The sequence below is a fragment of the Triturus cristatus genome, chromosome 4_1 (genome assembly GCF_964204655.1).
Source record: "Triturus cristatus chromosome 4_1, aTriCri1.1, whole genome shotgun sequence".
NCBI classification, from domain to species: Eukaryota; Metazoa; Chordata; class Amphibia; order Caudata; family Salamandridae; genus Triturus; species Triturus cristatus.
In genome coordinates this window covers 804,501,908-804,519,269 of record NC_140585.1, presented here as the reverse complement: position 1 = coordinate 804,519,269, position 17,362 = coordinate 804,501,908, and the positions used below count along the sequence as shown (strand labels likewise).

General features: G+C 46.5%; 1 protein-coding gene across 1 annotated transcript in view; it reads right to left on the bottom strand.

Moving 5' to 3' along the window:
* LOC146855584 (adipocyte plasma membrane-associated protein-like) overlaps positions 1–17,362 on the bottom strand; it is a 104,755-nt gene that overhangs the window by 28,053 nt on the left and 59,340 nt on the right. The window contains exon 6 of the mRNA XM_085653415.1: positions 10,734–10,846. Within this exon, the coding sequence (XP_085509541.1) occupies positions 10,734–10,846 (113 nt within the window). The remainder of the gene's footprint in view (positions 1–10,733; positions 10,847–17,362) is intronic.

Here is a 17,362-nt window from a genome sequence, read left to right as displayed (position 1 = left end):
TTGTTACTGGGCAGTGCGTCTCTTAACCCTCAGCTGCAATATACACAAACTCGCAGCAGTTCAGCTAGCGCTCCAAGAGTTTGCCAAACCCATTCACAACCGAACAGTGCCTGTACTCACAGACAACATGACCACCATGTACTAACAAAGGGGACGCAAGCACTGTAGTTGTCGAAGGTAGCATTGGGTCATTCATCTTCTGGTCCCTTTCCTGGTGGAACACCTGCCAGGACTGGACAAGAACTCTACAGACCTGCTCAGCAGGAGACATGAACAAACACATGAATGGTAAATCAACACCTAAGTGATCCAACAATACTTCCAAAGGTAGATCTATTTGCCATGTGTAAGAATGCAAAATGCCAAAACTTTGCCTCCAGGTTGCCACAACAAAAAATGTAGGCGCAACGCTCTAAGGATGAATTGGTCAGGGATATTTGCATGTGATTTTCCTCAAATACTGCTCATTATGTATGTAGTAAGGGAAATGCAGCAAGCACCAATGAAGCTTATTCTCCTAGCAACAACCTATGTAAGACAGCTGTGTTACAGCTTCTGAAATGTCTGTACATCCCCATGAAAAACTGACTGTGTCCAGACCTGCACACATAGCAAAAAAGTCTACTGCAACACCCCAATTCCAGGGCACTGAATCTTGCGATTTGGCACCTGAAGTCTTAGAATTTGGGTGCGCAGAGCTTCCCATAAACCTAATACAAGGGATTACTACATGGCCAAATGAAAGCAATTTGTCCACTATTGTAACAATCTCTGTGAATAGTCCCTACATGCCTGCTCGATGCAAGACATTATCTGTTACTTGCTGCACCTACAAGAGGAAGGACTAGCCTACCCTTCCACAAGGGTACAGATAGCCGCTGTAGCAGCTTACCTGGAAACCAGAGAATACCGGTCAGTCTTCAAGATACCTGTTAAAACCTTTAAATACAATGTTAAATAGGTGATCCCTTCTAAAATGCCACCAATGCCCTTCACAAGACCTCATCAGCGTTGTGATTGAACCAAGTGCCATGGTTTAGCGCTCAGCCAGAGATTGGGAGGCTGAGCATGTTCTCCATGCAGGCAGTAATGCAGTCTACGTGGAGAACATGCAAAGTGCGCATGACGGTTTGCCGAGACGGCCGGTCAAAGCATCCTGCGCACTTGGAGAGGGCAAACCACTCCTCCCCTGCTCTGTGAGCATAGCAGCCCCGCCCCAGCTGAGAAAGGAGGAAAAAATGATAATCGCAATGAGTTATTTTATTTTTTCCTTTTTCAACCTGCGCAGCGGGGCAATGCTTCTGCGCCTTAGCGGAGCCGCCACTGTTAAAATAGCAATGGGACCGCTAAAAGTGCACTTGAAGAAATAGATTAGCCTATGAACATAGAACAGTAAGTTAAACAGAATGCTAAATGCCAATAACGTCCAAATTACCAAAAGCACATAATTGCTTCATTACTTAAGAGTTTGCCGAATTCCGTAACAAGCAGCAGCGTATGTGTCCCTTTTGAATTAATGAGGCACTGAAAGAACTTTTAGGAGCTGAAGAGCAGTAGATTGTGATATGTTGCGAGCAGTAGTTTGTCGTATGTTGCGGGCAGTAGATTGTCGTATGTTGCGGGCAGTAGATTGTTGTATGTTGCTGGCTGTTAGATTGTTATATCAGTAATATCCTGATAGTTGACCACTTAAAATTACATCAATTTGAATGCATTTATTTTAGTACTAAAAAAAATGCTTTCCATATTCCACTGCACCTTCTTGTGCGACAAACCCTCTGCATTTTTGTTAATTCATTATGCAGACACAGGTTGTTCGTATACATCCCTAAACACACATTCCTAGCTCCTGCAGACGGGTTGTCATATTTTAAGGTGATACTTCCTGTCTGGCATGTCTAAGGCATCATGGCTGAGGCGTCAACCAGACGGGAGGAGGCATCGCCATCGTTCACAAGAACACCATCCGCATCTCGACCAACTCCGACGAAACCTTCACCGCCGCCGAGCACCTCCTCTTCCAGATACACACCGACCCCAAGACCACTCTCCGAGGCACCCTCATCTACAGACCCCCGGGACCACGCACACAATTCAGTGAAGACATCGCAGACTTCATCAGCCCGCACGCCCTTCCCTCCGTCGACTACATCCTCCTAGGGGACCTCAACTTCCACCTGGAGAACAACAATGACAGAAACACCACCACCCTGCTGGACAACCTCGCCAACCTCGGACTCAAGCAATTGGTGAACACCCCCACCCACTACGCCGGCCACACGCTTGACCCCGTCTTGTCATCCAGCAAGCACATCTCCTTCAGCCACTCCACCGGACTCCACTGGACCGACCACAGCTGCGTCCACTTCAGCTTCAGAAGAACTACGACCCATCACCACCCACAACAGGTTCCCCGCCGGAGCTGGAGCAAGATCACCGCCGAGCAGCTCACCGCCTCCCTCAGCCAGAACACTCCCACCAGCACCACGGACCCCAACGAAGCAGCCAGCAACCTCACCAAGTGGCTGACCGCCTGCGCCGATGACCTCGCACCACTAAAGAACCCTCCCAGCAAACCCGGCAGCAAGAAAACCCCTTGGTTCACCGACGAACTCAAGAACTCCAAGAAGAACTGCCGCACCCTCGAGAAAGCCTGGCGGCTCAACCAGACCACAGACAACAGGACCGCCCTCAAGCGCGCCACCCGCAAACACCATCAGCTGATCCACGCCACAAAGAAGACGGCACTCAAAGAACGACTGGACAACAACACCCACGACAGCAAGGAACTCTTCAGCATCGTCAAAGAGTTCTCCAACCCTAGCGCCGGAAACAACGACATCACTCCCTCGCAAGACCTCTGCAACTCACTCGCCTCGTTCTTCCACCGCAAGATCGCCGACATACACAACAGCTTCGACGCACAGACCACGCACCCTACCACCGAACCAACGCCCGCCACCCTCTGCAACTGGACCCCGGTCAGCACCGAAGACACCACCCGCACGATGAACTCCATCCACTCCGGATCACCAACCGACCCCTGCCCACACCACGTCTTCAACAAAGCAGACGCCATCATCGCACCCCATCTCCGGGACATCATCAACACCTCCTTCCACACCGCCACCTTCCCGGAGAGCTGGAAGCACGCCGAGCTTACCGCCCTCCTGAAGAAACCAACGGCGGACCCCACCGACCTCAAGAACTACCGCCACATCTCGCTCCTTCCTTTTCCTGCCAAAGTCATCGAGAAGACCGTCAACAGACAGCTTGCCGCCTTCCTCGAGACGAACGGTTCCCTCGACCCCTCGCAGTCCGGGTTTCAGGCCAACCACAGCACCGAGACAGCCCTGATCGCAGCCACCGACGACATCAGAGCCCTGATTGACAACGGGGAAACAGCGGCCCTCATCCTCCTGGACCTCTCTGCGGCGTTCGACACTGTCTGCCACCGCACCCTAGTGCAGCGCCTCAGCAACATCGGAATCCAAGAGAAAGCACTGGAGTGGATCATCTCGTTCCTCGCCGGAAAAACCCAGAGAGTCCGCCTCCCCCCGTTCAGATCGGAGGCCACCGAAGTCATCTGCGGCGTACCACAGGGATCCTCACTCAGCCCAACCCTCTTCAACGTCTACATGAGCCCCCTCGCAGCCATCGCACGCCAACACAACCTCAACATCATCTCCTACGCCGACGACACCCAACTTATCCTCTCCCTCTCCAACGACCCCGCCACCGCCAGAGCCAGCCTACACTAAGGGATGAAAGACGTCGCCGACTGGATGAAGAACAGCCGCCTGAAACTGAACTCAGACAAGACGGAAGTCCTCATCCTGGGATCATCACCCTCCGCCTGGGACGACTCCTGGTGGCCCCCTGCCCTGGGCACCGCTCCCAAGCCAACGGACCACGCACGCAACCCGGGTTTCATCCTGGACTCCTCCCTCTCGATGACTAGACAAGTCAACGCCGTTTCCTCATCATGCTTCAACACCCTGCGCATGCTCCGCAAGATCTTCATATGGATCCCCACAGAAACCAGGAAGACCGTGACCCAGGCTCTCGTCACCAGCCGACTGGACTACGGAAACACCCTCTACGCCGGAACCACAGCCAAACTTCAAAAAAGACTCCAACGCATCCAGAACGCCTCCGCACGACTCATCCTGGACATCCCCCGACAAAGCCACATCACCGGACACCTGAGAGACCTGCACTGGCTCCCCGTCAGCAAGAGAATCACATTCAGACTCCTCACCCACGCACACAAGGCTCTCCACGACTTGGGCCCCAAGTACCTCAACGACCGCATGACCTTCTACACACCCACCCGCCAGCTACGATCGACCAGCCACGCCCTCGCCACCGTACCACGCATCCGCAGAGCCACCGCCGGAGGAAGATCCTTCTCCTACCTGGCAGCCAAGACTTGGAACTCCCTCCCCACCCACCTGCGGCGAGCCCAAGACCATCTCACCTTCAGGAAGCAGCTCAAGACCTGGCTGTTCGAGCAGTAACACACCCCTCTCCCCCAGCGCCTTGAGACTCTCCCGGGTGAGTAGCGCGCTTTACAAATGCCGTGATTGATTGATTGATTGAGGTTCCCTCGCGAGGGTGATCCTTGGATACTGTGCCTTGTTTATAACACGCAGGGAGCCCAGCCTGGTTTGGGTTGGTTCATTTCAGATACATTAAAACTCATAGCACCTATAACAACAGCAGCAGCAGCCCAGGAAGACTAAGCTTCTGTGTAACACTGGCTAATGAAAACAAGCATTTGCAATGCAATAGGTCTCGCATTTACACGAGTTTAAGCTATTGGCATTATAAATAACAATGCCTTTTATTTATGTTTTAAAAATGAAAACAAAAATAAAAGGCTTTGTTATTTTCAATGTTAATAGCTCAAGCTTGCGTAAATGCGAGACCTATTGCATTGCAAATGCTTGTTTGCTCTTTCAGATGAAAGGCGATGTCCACAAATATATTCCCCAAAAAGGGACAGTTCTGGTGCTTGCGCCCTGCTGCAGGTGGAGGCAGGGAAGTCCCATCCTTCCTCCGAAGGGACCCCGGCGTGTATGCCCCGTCCTCAGTAGGGGTCCAGTAAGACAGGGTGTCCTCTGTACCGGCTTCGTTTGAGTGTACTCAGAAAGGAGCGCGGTTTGAGTGTGGGTCCTCAAACATCAGTCGGGAGTGAAAGTGCGTGCCCTGAAACGTCAGCCATATGTTGCAGAAATATGCATTTACGGTGTGAAAGGCTTGAAATTGAATACGGCGATAAAAAAAAAACCTCAGTTGCTCCTACTGATATTCAGACCGTTAGTGTTACACCCACTACTATATTAAAATAAAACGGTCGGGCATTCTCGATCTGGGGAGCGCTTTGTGCTGTTTTTAACTGCCACCATTCGCGTATGCTTGTTGGTCACATAAGGTTGGGAGAGATTGTTCAGGGCTTAGTTTCAGAAGTACTTTGTGTTTCATTACCGTGATCGCATGACGTGTCTTGGGGAGGCGCGTGACAGTGCTGTTGGTTCCCGCACGTGGGTCCAAGAGTCCAGGCTAGCATGTGCTGTCTGGGGATGACCATTAGTCATTATGGCAAAAGTATACTCCCTGAACCACTCGGACAAGATCAATGCGGGACAGAGGGTGTGTTCCAAGTCCGGTAACGTGGAATTAAAAGTCTAGCCCCGCCATTGGACATAATGACAGCAGTTAAATTAGTTCACTCCCACTGTTTTGTGTGTAACCTGGAACTGCCTACCATGTTTATCATCCTTCCCAGGCTGATAAACTAAGGATTGATGAGCCTCGCAGCAGCATGTTACTTGACAGCAGGGCGAAAATGCCTCTTGGGGGGGTGCAATAAAGAAATTGTTCAGCGTTATTCTTATTTCAGATCTCATCTTGGACAAATCGCTTGCCCCTGTCTCTCTTGAACCAAGTCGCTTGGAAAGGGAAGCAGAAAGATCCCTGCGTCCCATGTATGCCAGCTGTATGCCAGCTCTGTTTCTCCAAGAAACCTTCGGTTCAGTATCCAGTTACAAATAGTTTTAATAAATCCTGTTCGCATATTACAAGCACTTTCCACACCTGCTTAAAAGCTATGGATGAACACACTTTTGACCCCAGTTGCATATTTAAACTCTTTTTGGTGCTAAAGGGTTTCACTTTTCTTTAGTTAACCAACAGAACGGATCATTCCTTTTTAGCCGCAACCCCTCACAAAGGTTCATGTCCTAAACAAGTATTTGCCGGAAATGGGTACAGCAGAAACTATGTGACTCGTCAAATTTTCACTTATATATAAACAAAAATAAATTATACATGCAACGCCGAATTTAGAAGGAATCGGTGCATAAAACAAGGTTTGTTTTTATGATAGCGAGTCTGAAATACAGGCACTCCAAGGCCAGGTACCTCTTTTTCGACCAACCGAATATAATACACTGTGGCCGGCCGGTCAAGGCATATCCACCCACTTAATTAACGATAACTCCTTCAAAAGGAACATCTTTAGGAGGTGTGAGACCCCAAGTGCTCGTACATTCTACAGCCTTAACATACTCCCTCTAGCTACCCAATGCAGGCCAGAAACGAGGGAAGTAACCCCTAGAGATAACATGCTTGACTGTACAGGCCAGGGTCTAGGCGCTATGCACACAACACAATACAAAGACACACGTACCTCCGAACAGGTGAGGCGAAAGGTGCGAAGGCAGCGATCCGATGAGCAGCCGGGGCCCTCTGTGGCCAGGAGCGGTTTGGTCCCTGCCCCCCTCCTCGGGGGTGCGGCTGCCCGAGACCGGAGAGCCGCAGCTGCCACCCCCGCTGCTGCTGTTGGGGATGTTGAAGGAAGACTGGGCCCGGGAGTCCACCGAGGTCCCGTCTGTGCCTTGATGGAAGAGAACCCTGAGGCGCCCTGCTGTGGGGGCACACCTGTTGCATACACCGGCCGGACCACCGCCGTGTAGGGCCCTAGGCCCGCGTGCTGCCGGCGGGCCGGTGGGTCCCGTTGCTGCTGGAGGGGATGTCCGAGTCCGAGTACGCTAAGCTGCGCCTATCTGAGGCGGGAGCGCCGCTCTGTTTACCGACCATGTCCCTGCGCCTCGCTTCCTGCTTTCACGCAGTGAGCCTGCAGTGAGAAAGGGTTGGTCCTACAGGAACTCCCCTGTATATCTGTCAAGAAAGCACATGTTTTTCCCGGTACTATAAAATATTCAGCCCACGGAGCTGTCACGAGTGCAACGGGGGCATTGATTGAGTGCACGAAAGTGAAGGCGCGCAAGACACCGTGTGTGTGCACATCTGCTGTCCGGCCACAAGCTGACATCGCCAGAGAAGAGACGGCGTGAGCGTGCATATCGGCTGTCTGGGCAAGTGCACATCTCCTGTCCCCCTTCGGCAACCAAGTCGACGACAATAGATCTCACCAAGGTGTGCAGCGCATGCGCTGCGTTGCTAGGCGAGACCTAAAAAAATCAGTCAACTTCTCCCCCTTCACACCTATAAAGGGTTTATAAAGCCAAATACTAATAAGCGTTTGGTCCAATTTGACCAAATAGAAAGAAGACATATTACACATTGGATATTATGTTCCTGCCAAGTTAGCATGTGAGTTGTCAAACCATCATTTGCAGAATTTTGGAACAGAAATACAAACCCTTTTAGACTGCTTTATAATGAGCAAATGGCTCAAATATTTTTCACACTTTTGAGCCAAACTTAGTAGAATGTTCGTGAAGAACGTTGGTTGAGTCTTTACCATCAATTTCAGCAGCAATCTCAATCAGAACCTTAACGACAGGAGTTTTCTCAGATGACCAAAAAAAGGCATACATATGCCATTTATTAAAAAACAAAAAACATGGACAGTCAAGACCATGACAATCATGGACCCACAGCAAACGGACCATTCCTGGGCAAACTTCTAGAAAGAGCAGCATTCTCCCAGATGTCAAGTCATTGAAAAAATATCATATTTTCCGACTTCCAAACTGATTTACATCCAAAAAGAGCCACGGAATCGGCCCTAATCTCTATCTGGGATGACTTTAAAAATACAGCTGACCAGAACTAGTTTGCTGCACGTCTCTTGTACCTTTCGGTAGCTTTAATACAATGGATCATGAAATGCTAATGCAAAGACTTGAGGAAGCCAGAACAGTGGGTTCGGCTCTCACTTGGATCACACTGTACATACACAATCAAACAGATATTATTCTCTTCTAAACCAAACTGCATTAAAGTAGTCCTTCAAAGCTCCCCCATGCTTTTTAACATTAACATTTACATGAAAACATTACCAGATCTGACCAATGGTTTTGACTTCGCCTGCTATAACTACACAGATATTTCTGCAATTTTAAAATATCAAAAATCTTCAGTTGCCTGTGGGCCTTGACCAATGGATGACACGAAGTCACCTCAAACTGAATGTCTCTCAAACCAAAATACTCATCTGGGGCGACAAAAGCCTATGACCCTCTCTGTACCTGAAGTATACAAAAAGTGATGGGTGGAATGCTTGAATTTATCTCAGCCAATGGTAATTACTTGGGCCACATCCCAATCTAATTTTGCACACCATGCCCACTCAGCTTGGACCCAGCCACCTGCAAATCAGTCTTGACCCTGGTACAATGGGAACAGTCCAGCATGAACTGCCAGGCCATGTCATGCCTGAACCAGAACACAAGCAACCCAGGACCAATTTTACTCTTATTAGAGCTCATCAGCCAAGTAAAGCTTGGTTCCAGTGGCACTGTGTGCACGGGACTCACATCTGGGCATACTCGTCCCACTAAGGGCGACCCACTGAAGAATACAAAAATGTATGGACAACATGCCACCTCCGCTTGGACCCAGCCATTTGCAAAACAGTCTTGACCCTGCTCCAATGGAAACACTCCAGCCCGAACAGCCACCTTGCCTGATAATCTAGGGCCACCAAGCTTCCAATGAATGCACAAGTGGAAAAGGTTGCCAAATCAAGCTTTCACACAATGAAAACACTGCAACGCATCTTCACACACCTGGGATTCCGCCACAAGGTTCAAGCTACCATCTCTCTTGTACTATCAAAACTGGATTACGATAATGGTCAGTATCACAGCTCACCTTTGTTACCTATGAGAAAGTTACAGAGAATTCAGAACATTGTCACTAGACTCCTCCTACACATAAAAGCAAACATCTCCCCTGCCTAGTGGGCCCTTCACTGGTTGTCAGAAGATCCACCTTCAAGCTGCTTTGTATCACGCACAAAGCAATACATGGCAAATGACCACTCGTCATCAGGAAGAAAATCACCAAATACATACTACTCTCGAGAATGGCTCCCTGCCTCAAAATTCCTACAGACAAGAAAAACATATTTGGGTGGAACAGCTTTCTCTGTTCAAGCAGCCAAACTATGGAGTTTGTTACCCACAAACATAAGATACACTGACAACCATCTTGGCTTCAGTAGATTAGTCAAGAGCTAGCTATTCACCACATGCCAACTATATTCAAAACACAACAGTATGCTCAGACATGACAAACTACGTTTCTCATGATATGGAGATGAGATTGTCGTTATACATGCGTCATTGAATTATAAGCAGCTACATTTATATAAGGGAAACAATGTGTATTAGGTTACCACAAGATACATGGGTAAATATCGGGCTATGCCATAATTGCTAATGCTATGTATATATAGGTGCATGGATAGATAAGTTTATATCTGCTGCTAAAACTTTAAGAAATGTCATGTGCATTTATGAATGTATGAGGTAATTATTTTACTTGAAAAAAATTGCATACTTCAGAAGATAAATTTGCTCATCATACCATGTAAATATTGCTGCTTCTGTGAACATATGGATATTTATATAAAGGGGTTTACTCCAGCCACTAAAGTTTCACCAAGTAGCCTGTGTATATATGTATGTATAAGTGAATTTCAGTTTTGTTGTAGATGTAGAAAAAAAGTACTCCCTTCAACCTTTGTCCCATTCATCCCCTACCTTTCTCACTACTACGAAATCCCAAGCATCCCTTTCCAACTTCACCATCCTTTTCTAGCCTTGCCACCCAACTAATAGGCACACATGATCACTACTTACAAAACCAACTTACTACTTCCCCTATTCAAATCCAGTCCCATTATTCTATCCCTACTCTAAACTACTAAACACAAAAGAAATCAAGAGCACAAACCTAACATAACTATTGAGCGAAGAAGAAAGAGAAATTGAACACCTATTACTAATCTACTAAATATTACCTCTAATCTTGGGTTCCGGAGTGGAACACTTCTCGCTGCAAAGCACTTCAATGTCTTGTCATGGGTAGTAAGTGCATATGTAAATGAAATAGAACATTTCTAAATACCAGTATGAAACAAAAACCTGGTTTTACTAGTTGCCTAATAAGAATACCTATCCAATCTGGCAGTCCCAAAACTGTTAACAAATTTGCACATAATGATTTGATTGCTAAAAAGTAATCAAAGTCATTTTTAGAATGTGATTTTTTACAAAATTAGCTATGTTAGGGTTGGATTACTACATCCCACGAAGGTCATGTAACCTCCGTTGTCTTAGTCTCAGTAGCAAACAGGTCCTCTGGATAGTGAGTACCTGCACTTTCTATTTCCATGTCAAGCACTGGGCACACAGATCAGGAGTCGTCACTGGAAAGGTGCATGTTGTACGTGTGCACGTGCAGAAGCGGCTTACCTCATATCTGTGGTGACGCCGTCCCCATTTGCTACTGGAGTCTGTGAAGTAGATGGTGCCGTTCCTTAATAGCTCCAGTCCGTTTAAAAACTTGAAAGGGATGCCGTCCACGCCTGTACACACAAGCACATTCTGATGAGCCAGCAAATAGGCTGGACCATGCAGTCTTACATAATCAATCCTCAGGGGTTCACTAAACCAAAAGAATATATCCATTCTTATCACACTGCTGGTAGGATTCACACTATCCCCCAAACCACCATTTTCATTCTGTAAAATGAGACACATACCTCATGTGGCACCACACCAACACAGTGGCGAATACCAAAAGCTTAAGCCTTTAAAATACATTCAAAATCAGTTCATTCTATGTGTAATGTTTTGTCTGCGTACAGTATAGCAAGGAGCGGATTTTGTCAAGGAGAATTTGCTCACTGACTGCCATTAGTTCTTCCTGGACTATAGCATGGTGAAGCATGCTGCAGAGCTGAACATGTTCTTTCACTTTATCATTTACCTATGGCTGTGCACCACTAGGCTGAGATCTTGCTTATGTTTTATGGGTTATGTTTAGCTTAAAAACACATATAACTGTTCCATTGGAAATATTGTATTCTTTTTTTACAGTCAACTAAAACTTATTTTGGTGCATTGTGACTTCAGAAACACCTTTTTGGAAATAAATACCCTTCTCACATCACAGTGCTATCTATTGGCTTTCAAAATCCTCTGACATCACAATGCTCCATAGGTTTATATAAATCCACCTTCCTTTCTCCTCTCCGTCACTTGCAGGCTAATGCAAGGGGTGATTCACAGTTTATCTTTAAGTAATACTTTGTTTTTTGTTTCTTAGAGAGCAGATTGTGTGCAAAGTACTAAAGAGGATACTTTAACTCTACTATATGAAGCACTTTCATCTGTGATGCTACATACGTCCTTAGTAGCTTGATAAAGCCTAATAGTGTATGGTTAAAGTTAGTTTATTCTATACAACCCATCTAATCAGACATGCCAGACAATGTTGTGGAGCCCAGATGAAAAATAAGTGAAACAGCACACGCACCTGTTTCTGCGATTAAAAAATCCCCATGAAAATGAAATGGGATAGCCAGGCTAACTGCCTAAGGAACAGAGGAGATTTGCTATAACTTCTATGAATACACTTTACAGCACAAGGTCAGTCCTTAAAATGGCACGGGCCTGGGGAATACCCCATTGTTCCCTCTTTTCTCCTCTTCTGACATGCATGCATGCAATCACTCAAATAAACGTATCCTGCAGTAAGAAAATGCCACAGAGCTGCTCTAGGTGTGCATAGGTAAGTAAAATGGTGGTGTATTTCACCGTCTATTTCTGTGAAAGCTCTCTGCTTTGTAGAAAACATTTACGGCAATCTGCTGCACATCAAGTACACCATGATGCACACTCCAAATATCTTGTCCTATTTACACCCTTGATTTGGATAATGTTACTTACCCACTAAGCATCTGTTCTTGGCATGTAGAGCTGTAGATTCACATGCTTTGCATACTCCTTCCATCTAGTGTTGGGTCCGGATGTTTGCAAGCTGTAAGGCGACTCCTGCTTTTGGTGATAGTGCGTATGGGCATTGACTCCATTGTTAGATTGTTTTCCCGCACGAGGGTGAGAATGGAGTAAGAAAGTGTAGTATATAGATGTCCATGCCTATAAATGTGTAATGAAGAACTGCAACAACTATAGGTACCTGGGGAGGCGGGTGGGCGCATGTGAATCTACAGCTCTACATGCCGAGAACAGATGCTTACTGGGTAAATAACATTATCCATTCGAGGCATGTGTGCTGTAGATACACATGCTTTGCATAGACTATAAAGCAGTATACTCCCAAAGCGGTGGCTAACATGTAGGTGTTGCACTTGTTTGGAACAGTGTTTTAAGTACTGCTTGGCCTACATTAGCTTGTTGACATGCTAACACATCTATGCAATAATGTTTGGTAAACGTGAGTGGTGTAGACCATGTAGCTGCCTTACATATGTCAGCGGAATGTTACCTAAAAAGGCACAGAAGCCCCTATTGCACGAGTGAAATGCGCTCTAGGAGAAATAGTTAAAGTTCTTTTAGCTTTAGCATAGCATTTTTGAATGCATTTAATAATCCATCTGGCAAATACCAGATTTAGAGATAGGATTGCCTTTGTGAGGTGGAGCAAATACAACAAACAGTTGTTTTGTTTTGCGAAAGTCTTTTGTCCTGTCTATGTAGTACAGTAGAGCTCTTTTAACGTCAAGCGTGTGAAGAGCGCGTTCTGATACAGAAACAGGTTGAGGAAAAAAAACTGGTAACTCAATCGATTGGTTTATGTGAAAGACAGCACCAACTTTGGGAAGGAATTTAGGGTTGGTGCGGAGAACTATCCTGTCTTTGTATAGCTGAAAGAAGGGTTCTTCTAAAGTTAATGCCTGCAACTCACTAACTCTCCTCAGTGATGTGATGGCAATGAGGAAAGCAACGTTCCATGAGAGGAATTGCATAGGGCACTTGAACAATGGTTCAAAGAGTGGACCCATGAGCCTTGTGAGAACAATGTTGAGATTCCACACTGGGGCAGGAGGAATCCGTGGTGGTATTACTCTTTTTAAGCCTTCCATGAAAGCTTTTATTACTGGAACTCTAAATGGCGATGGATGTTGCCTATTTTGCAACTAGGCAGCTACTGCTGCAAGGTGCAAACGAATCGACGTATACGCTAGTCTTGTTAAATGTAGCAGGTAATAGGTAATGTTTTGTATGGAAGCATCAAAAGGATTGATTTTGTTGTTATTGCAGTATAAAGCAAATCTTTTCCATTTTGCTGCATAGCAAGCTCTAGAGGTAGTCCTTCTTGCTTTTTAGAATATTCATACAATCTGGTGGTAAATTTAAATAACCAAACTCTAGGACTTCAGAAGCCAGATCGCTAGATTTAGTTCCTTGGGATTTGGATGTCTGATTTCTCCATGTTTCTGTGTGAGGAGACTGGAGGGCAGGAATAGCTTTTGATGTGGAACTATTGACAGCTCCAACAGGGTGGTGCACCATGGTTGACGGACCCATGAGGGAGCTACTAGAATTGGCGTGAGGGATGTTTGCCTGAGTTTCCGAACAACACAGAATGAGCGGGAGAGGCAGAAAAGCGTAGGCAAATATCCCTGACCAGTTCATCCATAGGGTATTGCCCTTCGAGAGCAGGTGTGGGAACCTGGAGCCGAAGCTTGGGCATTTTGCATTTTCGACTGTGGCGAACAGGTCTATTTGTGGAAAATCCCATTGTTGAAAATAGGGAAGGAGAACTTGGGGAAGAAGTTCTCACTTGTGAATTTGCTGTCTCCTTCTGCTGAAGAGGTCGACAATTTGATTGTTTACTCCTGGGAGATGTTCTGCCCATTTCCAAATGGCTTGAGCAAGTGTTGACAGCTGGAGAGAGTGTGTCTCCCTCCTGCTTGTTCACATAGTAGTAAATCGCTGTCATGTTGTCTGTTCGGACTAAGACAGTGTAGGTGATTAGGTGAGTTTGAAAGACTGAGTGCCAGAAAACTTCTAAAGGCTCTAGATAGTTGATGTAGAGGGTTTTGTGCTTGTTGCTCCACAGTATTGTGTAACCCTTGAGATGAGCCCCCCAACCTGTTAGAGATGTGTCTGCTGTGAGCACGATCTGTGGAATAGGGTCGATGAAAGGCCGGCCTGTTGATAGGTTTTGTGGGTTCCACCACAGCAGAGAGCGATGGGTACAGCTGTCTACGAACACTAGATCAGTTAATTGACCCTGTGACTGATTCCAATGACGTGCGAAGCACTCTTGTGGGGGGCGCATGTCATGCCTTGCATGGGGTACAATTGCGATGCAAGACGCCATCATTCCTAGCAGTTGCATGAACACTCTGGCTGGTAAAGCTTGGTTTGGTTGAAACTGAAGAATTCTAGCCTGAATTTTGCGAATTCTGGCTACATTGGGATGAGCTAGAGTTTTGACTGTGTCTAGACTGGCTCCTAAGTAAGACTGCATCTGTGAGGGATGCAGGTGAGATTTTTTAGCGTTGATGGTGAACCCCAGTTGATGAGGTGGATCTATTGTGATCTGTGTGTGTTGTAGACAGTTCTTGTGAGTGCTGGCTTTGATAAGCCAGTCATCTAGACAGGGAAAGACGTGAATTGGTGGTCTTCTGAGATGAGCAGCAACTGCCACCAGACATTTGGTAAAAACTCTGGGCGCTGTAGTCACTCCGAAGGGAAGCACCTTGAATTGGTAATGCTTGCCCACCACCACAAATCTGAGACATTTGCGATGAGCCGGATAAATTGGAACGTGAAAATACACATCCTTTAAAATCTAGGGTAGACATAAAGCCTGCTCTTTGTAAAAGTGGGAGCACCTGTTGAAGTGTCACCATGTGAAAGTGCTCGGTCAGTATATAACTGTTTAGCTCTCTGAGATCCAGAATAGGTCTTAGGGAACCGTCCTTTTTGGGGATGAGAAAGTACAGAGAGTAAACCCCTGAGCCCTGGTACTGTATTGGAACCAGTTCTATTACCCCTTTCAGTAAGAGGGACTGAACCTCTTGTTTCAGCAAGTGTATGTGTTCTGGAGACAATTTGTGAGACCGAGGTGAAATGTTTGGGGGATTGCTGGTAAGCTCCAGGCAATAACCATGTTGGATAATTCCAAGCACCCATTTGTCTGTTATAGAGTGCCAAACGAGGAAAAATTGTGGAAGTCTTCCCCTGACAGGGGAGCAGCATGGGCAAGTCACTGTTTGTTGGGCGAAGGGGAGTTACGGGGTGTGTTGCCCTTACCCCTAACCTTGAAGTTGTTGCCTCTAAAACCTCCCCGAAAAAACCCTCTGGAGGGAGAGGACTGGTTGTTACCTTTGTAAGTGGAGGTATTTTGATCTGTTGATGGTGTTTTTGACCTTCCTCTGTTAAATGAGCGACAAAAGGAGCCTCTGCTGGAGGTAGTCTGGAGTGCTCCCATAGATTTAGCTACCTCTGTGTCCTCCTTCATTTTCTCTAACGCATGGTCGACATTAGGACCAAATAGGTGTTCCTTATGAAAGGGTGTGTTAAGAATTGATTGTTGGACTTCAGGTTTAAAACCTGAAATCCTTAACCAATCATGTCTCCTGATCAGAATGCTGGTGTTAATCTCTCTAGCTGCAGTGTCTGCAGCATCTAGAGCACAGCGTATAGAGGAAAGGAGCTTACCCTCATTTACTAAGTCTTGTGCCTTAGCCTTATGCTCCTCTGGGAGATATTGGAGCAATTGCTCCATTTCGTCCCAGTGTGTCCTGTCATACCTGGCTAAGAGGCCCTGCGTATTTGCAATGCGCCATTGATTTGCCACTTGAGCAGCTATGCGCTTGCCAGAAGCATCAATTCATTTTGAGTCTTTATCTGGCGGATGTTTGAGAATTCGCCCGCTTATGGGCATTAGATACTCCTAGAGAATCTAATGGTAATTGTGCCTTTATAAATATAGGATCTGTAGGAGAGGCCTTCTACTTCTTGTCCACCCTAGGAGTCAGGATGCGTGCTCTGACCGGGTCTTTGAAAATCGCATCATGCTTTTAAGCTTGGGAAGTGTCTGTGATGACCTGTGTGTAGAAGCTAAAGTCTCAAACAAAAAATCTTCAAGTGATTCTTTGTGCTGTTCAACCCCATGGTAATTTGCAGCCCTGGCAAGGAGTTCTTGGTGTGATGCATTGTCGTCTGGAGGAGATGGTTTGGCTGGGTAAAGGTCTGGATCAGTATCACCTGGGGATCCATTGTGTAATCTGTCCATGGATCTATAGGGATATTCATCCCCCATCATCTTCATCATCATAGTCATGGTGTGATTGTTCGGAATCCTGAGGTAGAATATGCAAAGGATTCTGAGGTGGAGAAAGAGTTGCTGAATGAGTCAAGTCAAGTCAGAGGAACTTATTAAGCGCACATATCACCAAAAGGTCTCATGGCGCTGGCGAAAACTCCGTGAGGACTGACGATCAAATATGAAGGCATTATAGATGGTTAAATAGCCAAGTTTTTAGTTCCAAACGGAAGAGCTTATGATCAGAGGTGGAAAGAAGATGAGGCTGAAGCTTGTTCCAAAAAGCTGGTGCGAGAAAGGAGAAGGATCGACTGACGTTCCTTGAGGTGCAAATTCTTCGAGGGGTGAGGAGACATTTAGTACTAGAGCTGAATTACCTACTTGGCTGATACCAGCAAAGTTTCTTGGCAAAATAGCTTGGCCCGGTTCCATACATGTTCTTGTGAGCGAGACGGAGGATTTTGAAGCGGCCTCGCTTCTTAACAGGAAGCCAGTGAAGAGTCCTCAAACTGGGCACTGATGGAGCTCTTGATGGAGGTGATGGAAGATGGAAAGGACTTGTAGCTACAGATTTTTTCTTCAAGGGGATCTTGTCAGAAATGTACTCATCTTGAAGCTTGCGTTTTTTAGGTGGTTTTGTGTAAATATGACCAGTCTCTGGGTTAATGTGTAGCCTCTTCTGCTTTGGATCTAGTGTTAACGGAATAGTGTCTAGTTTCGGATCTGAAGGGGGCTCTTTGTGTTTCAGTGCCGCAGCTTTTGGTGCTGGTGTTTTCGCTGCCGACGGAAGATGACC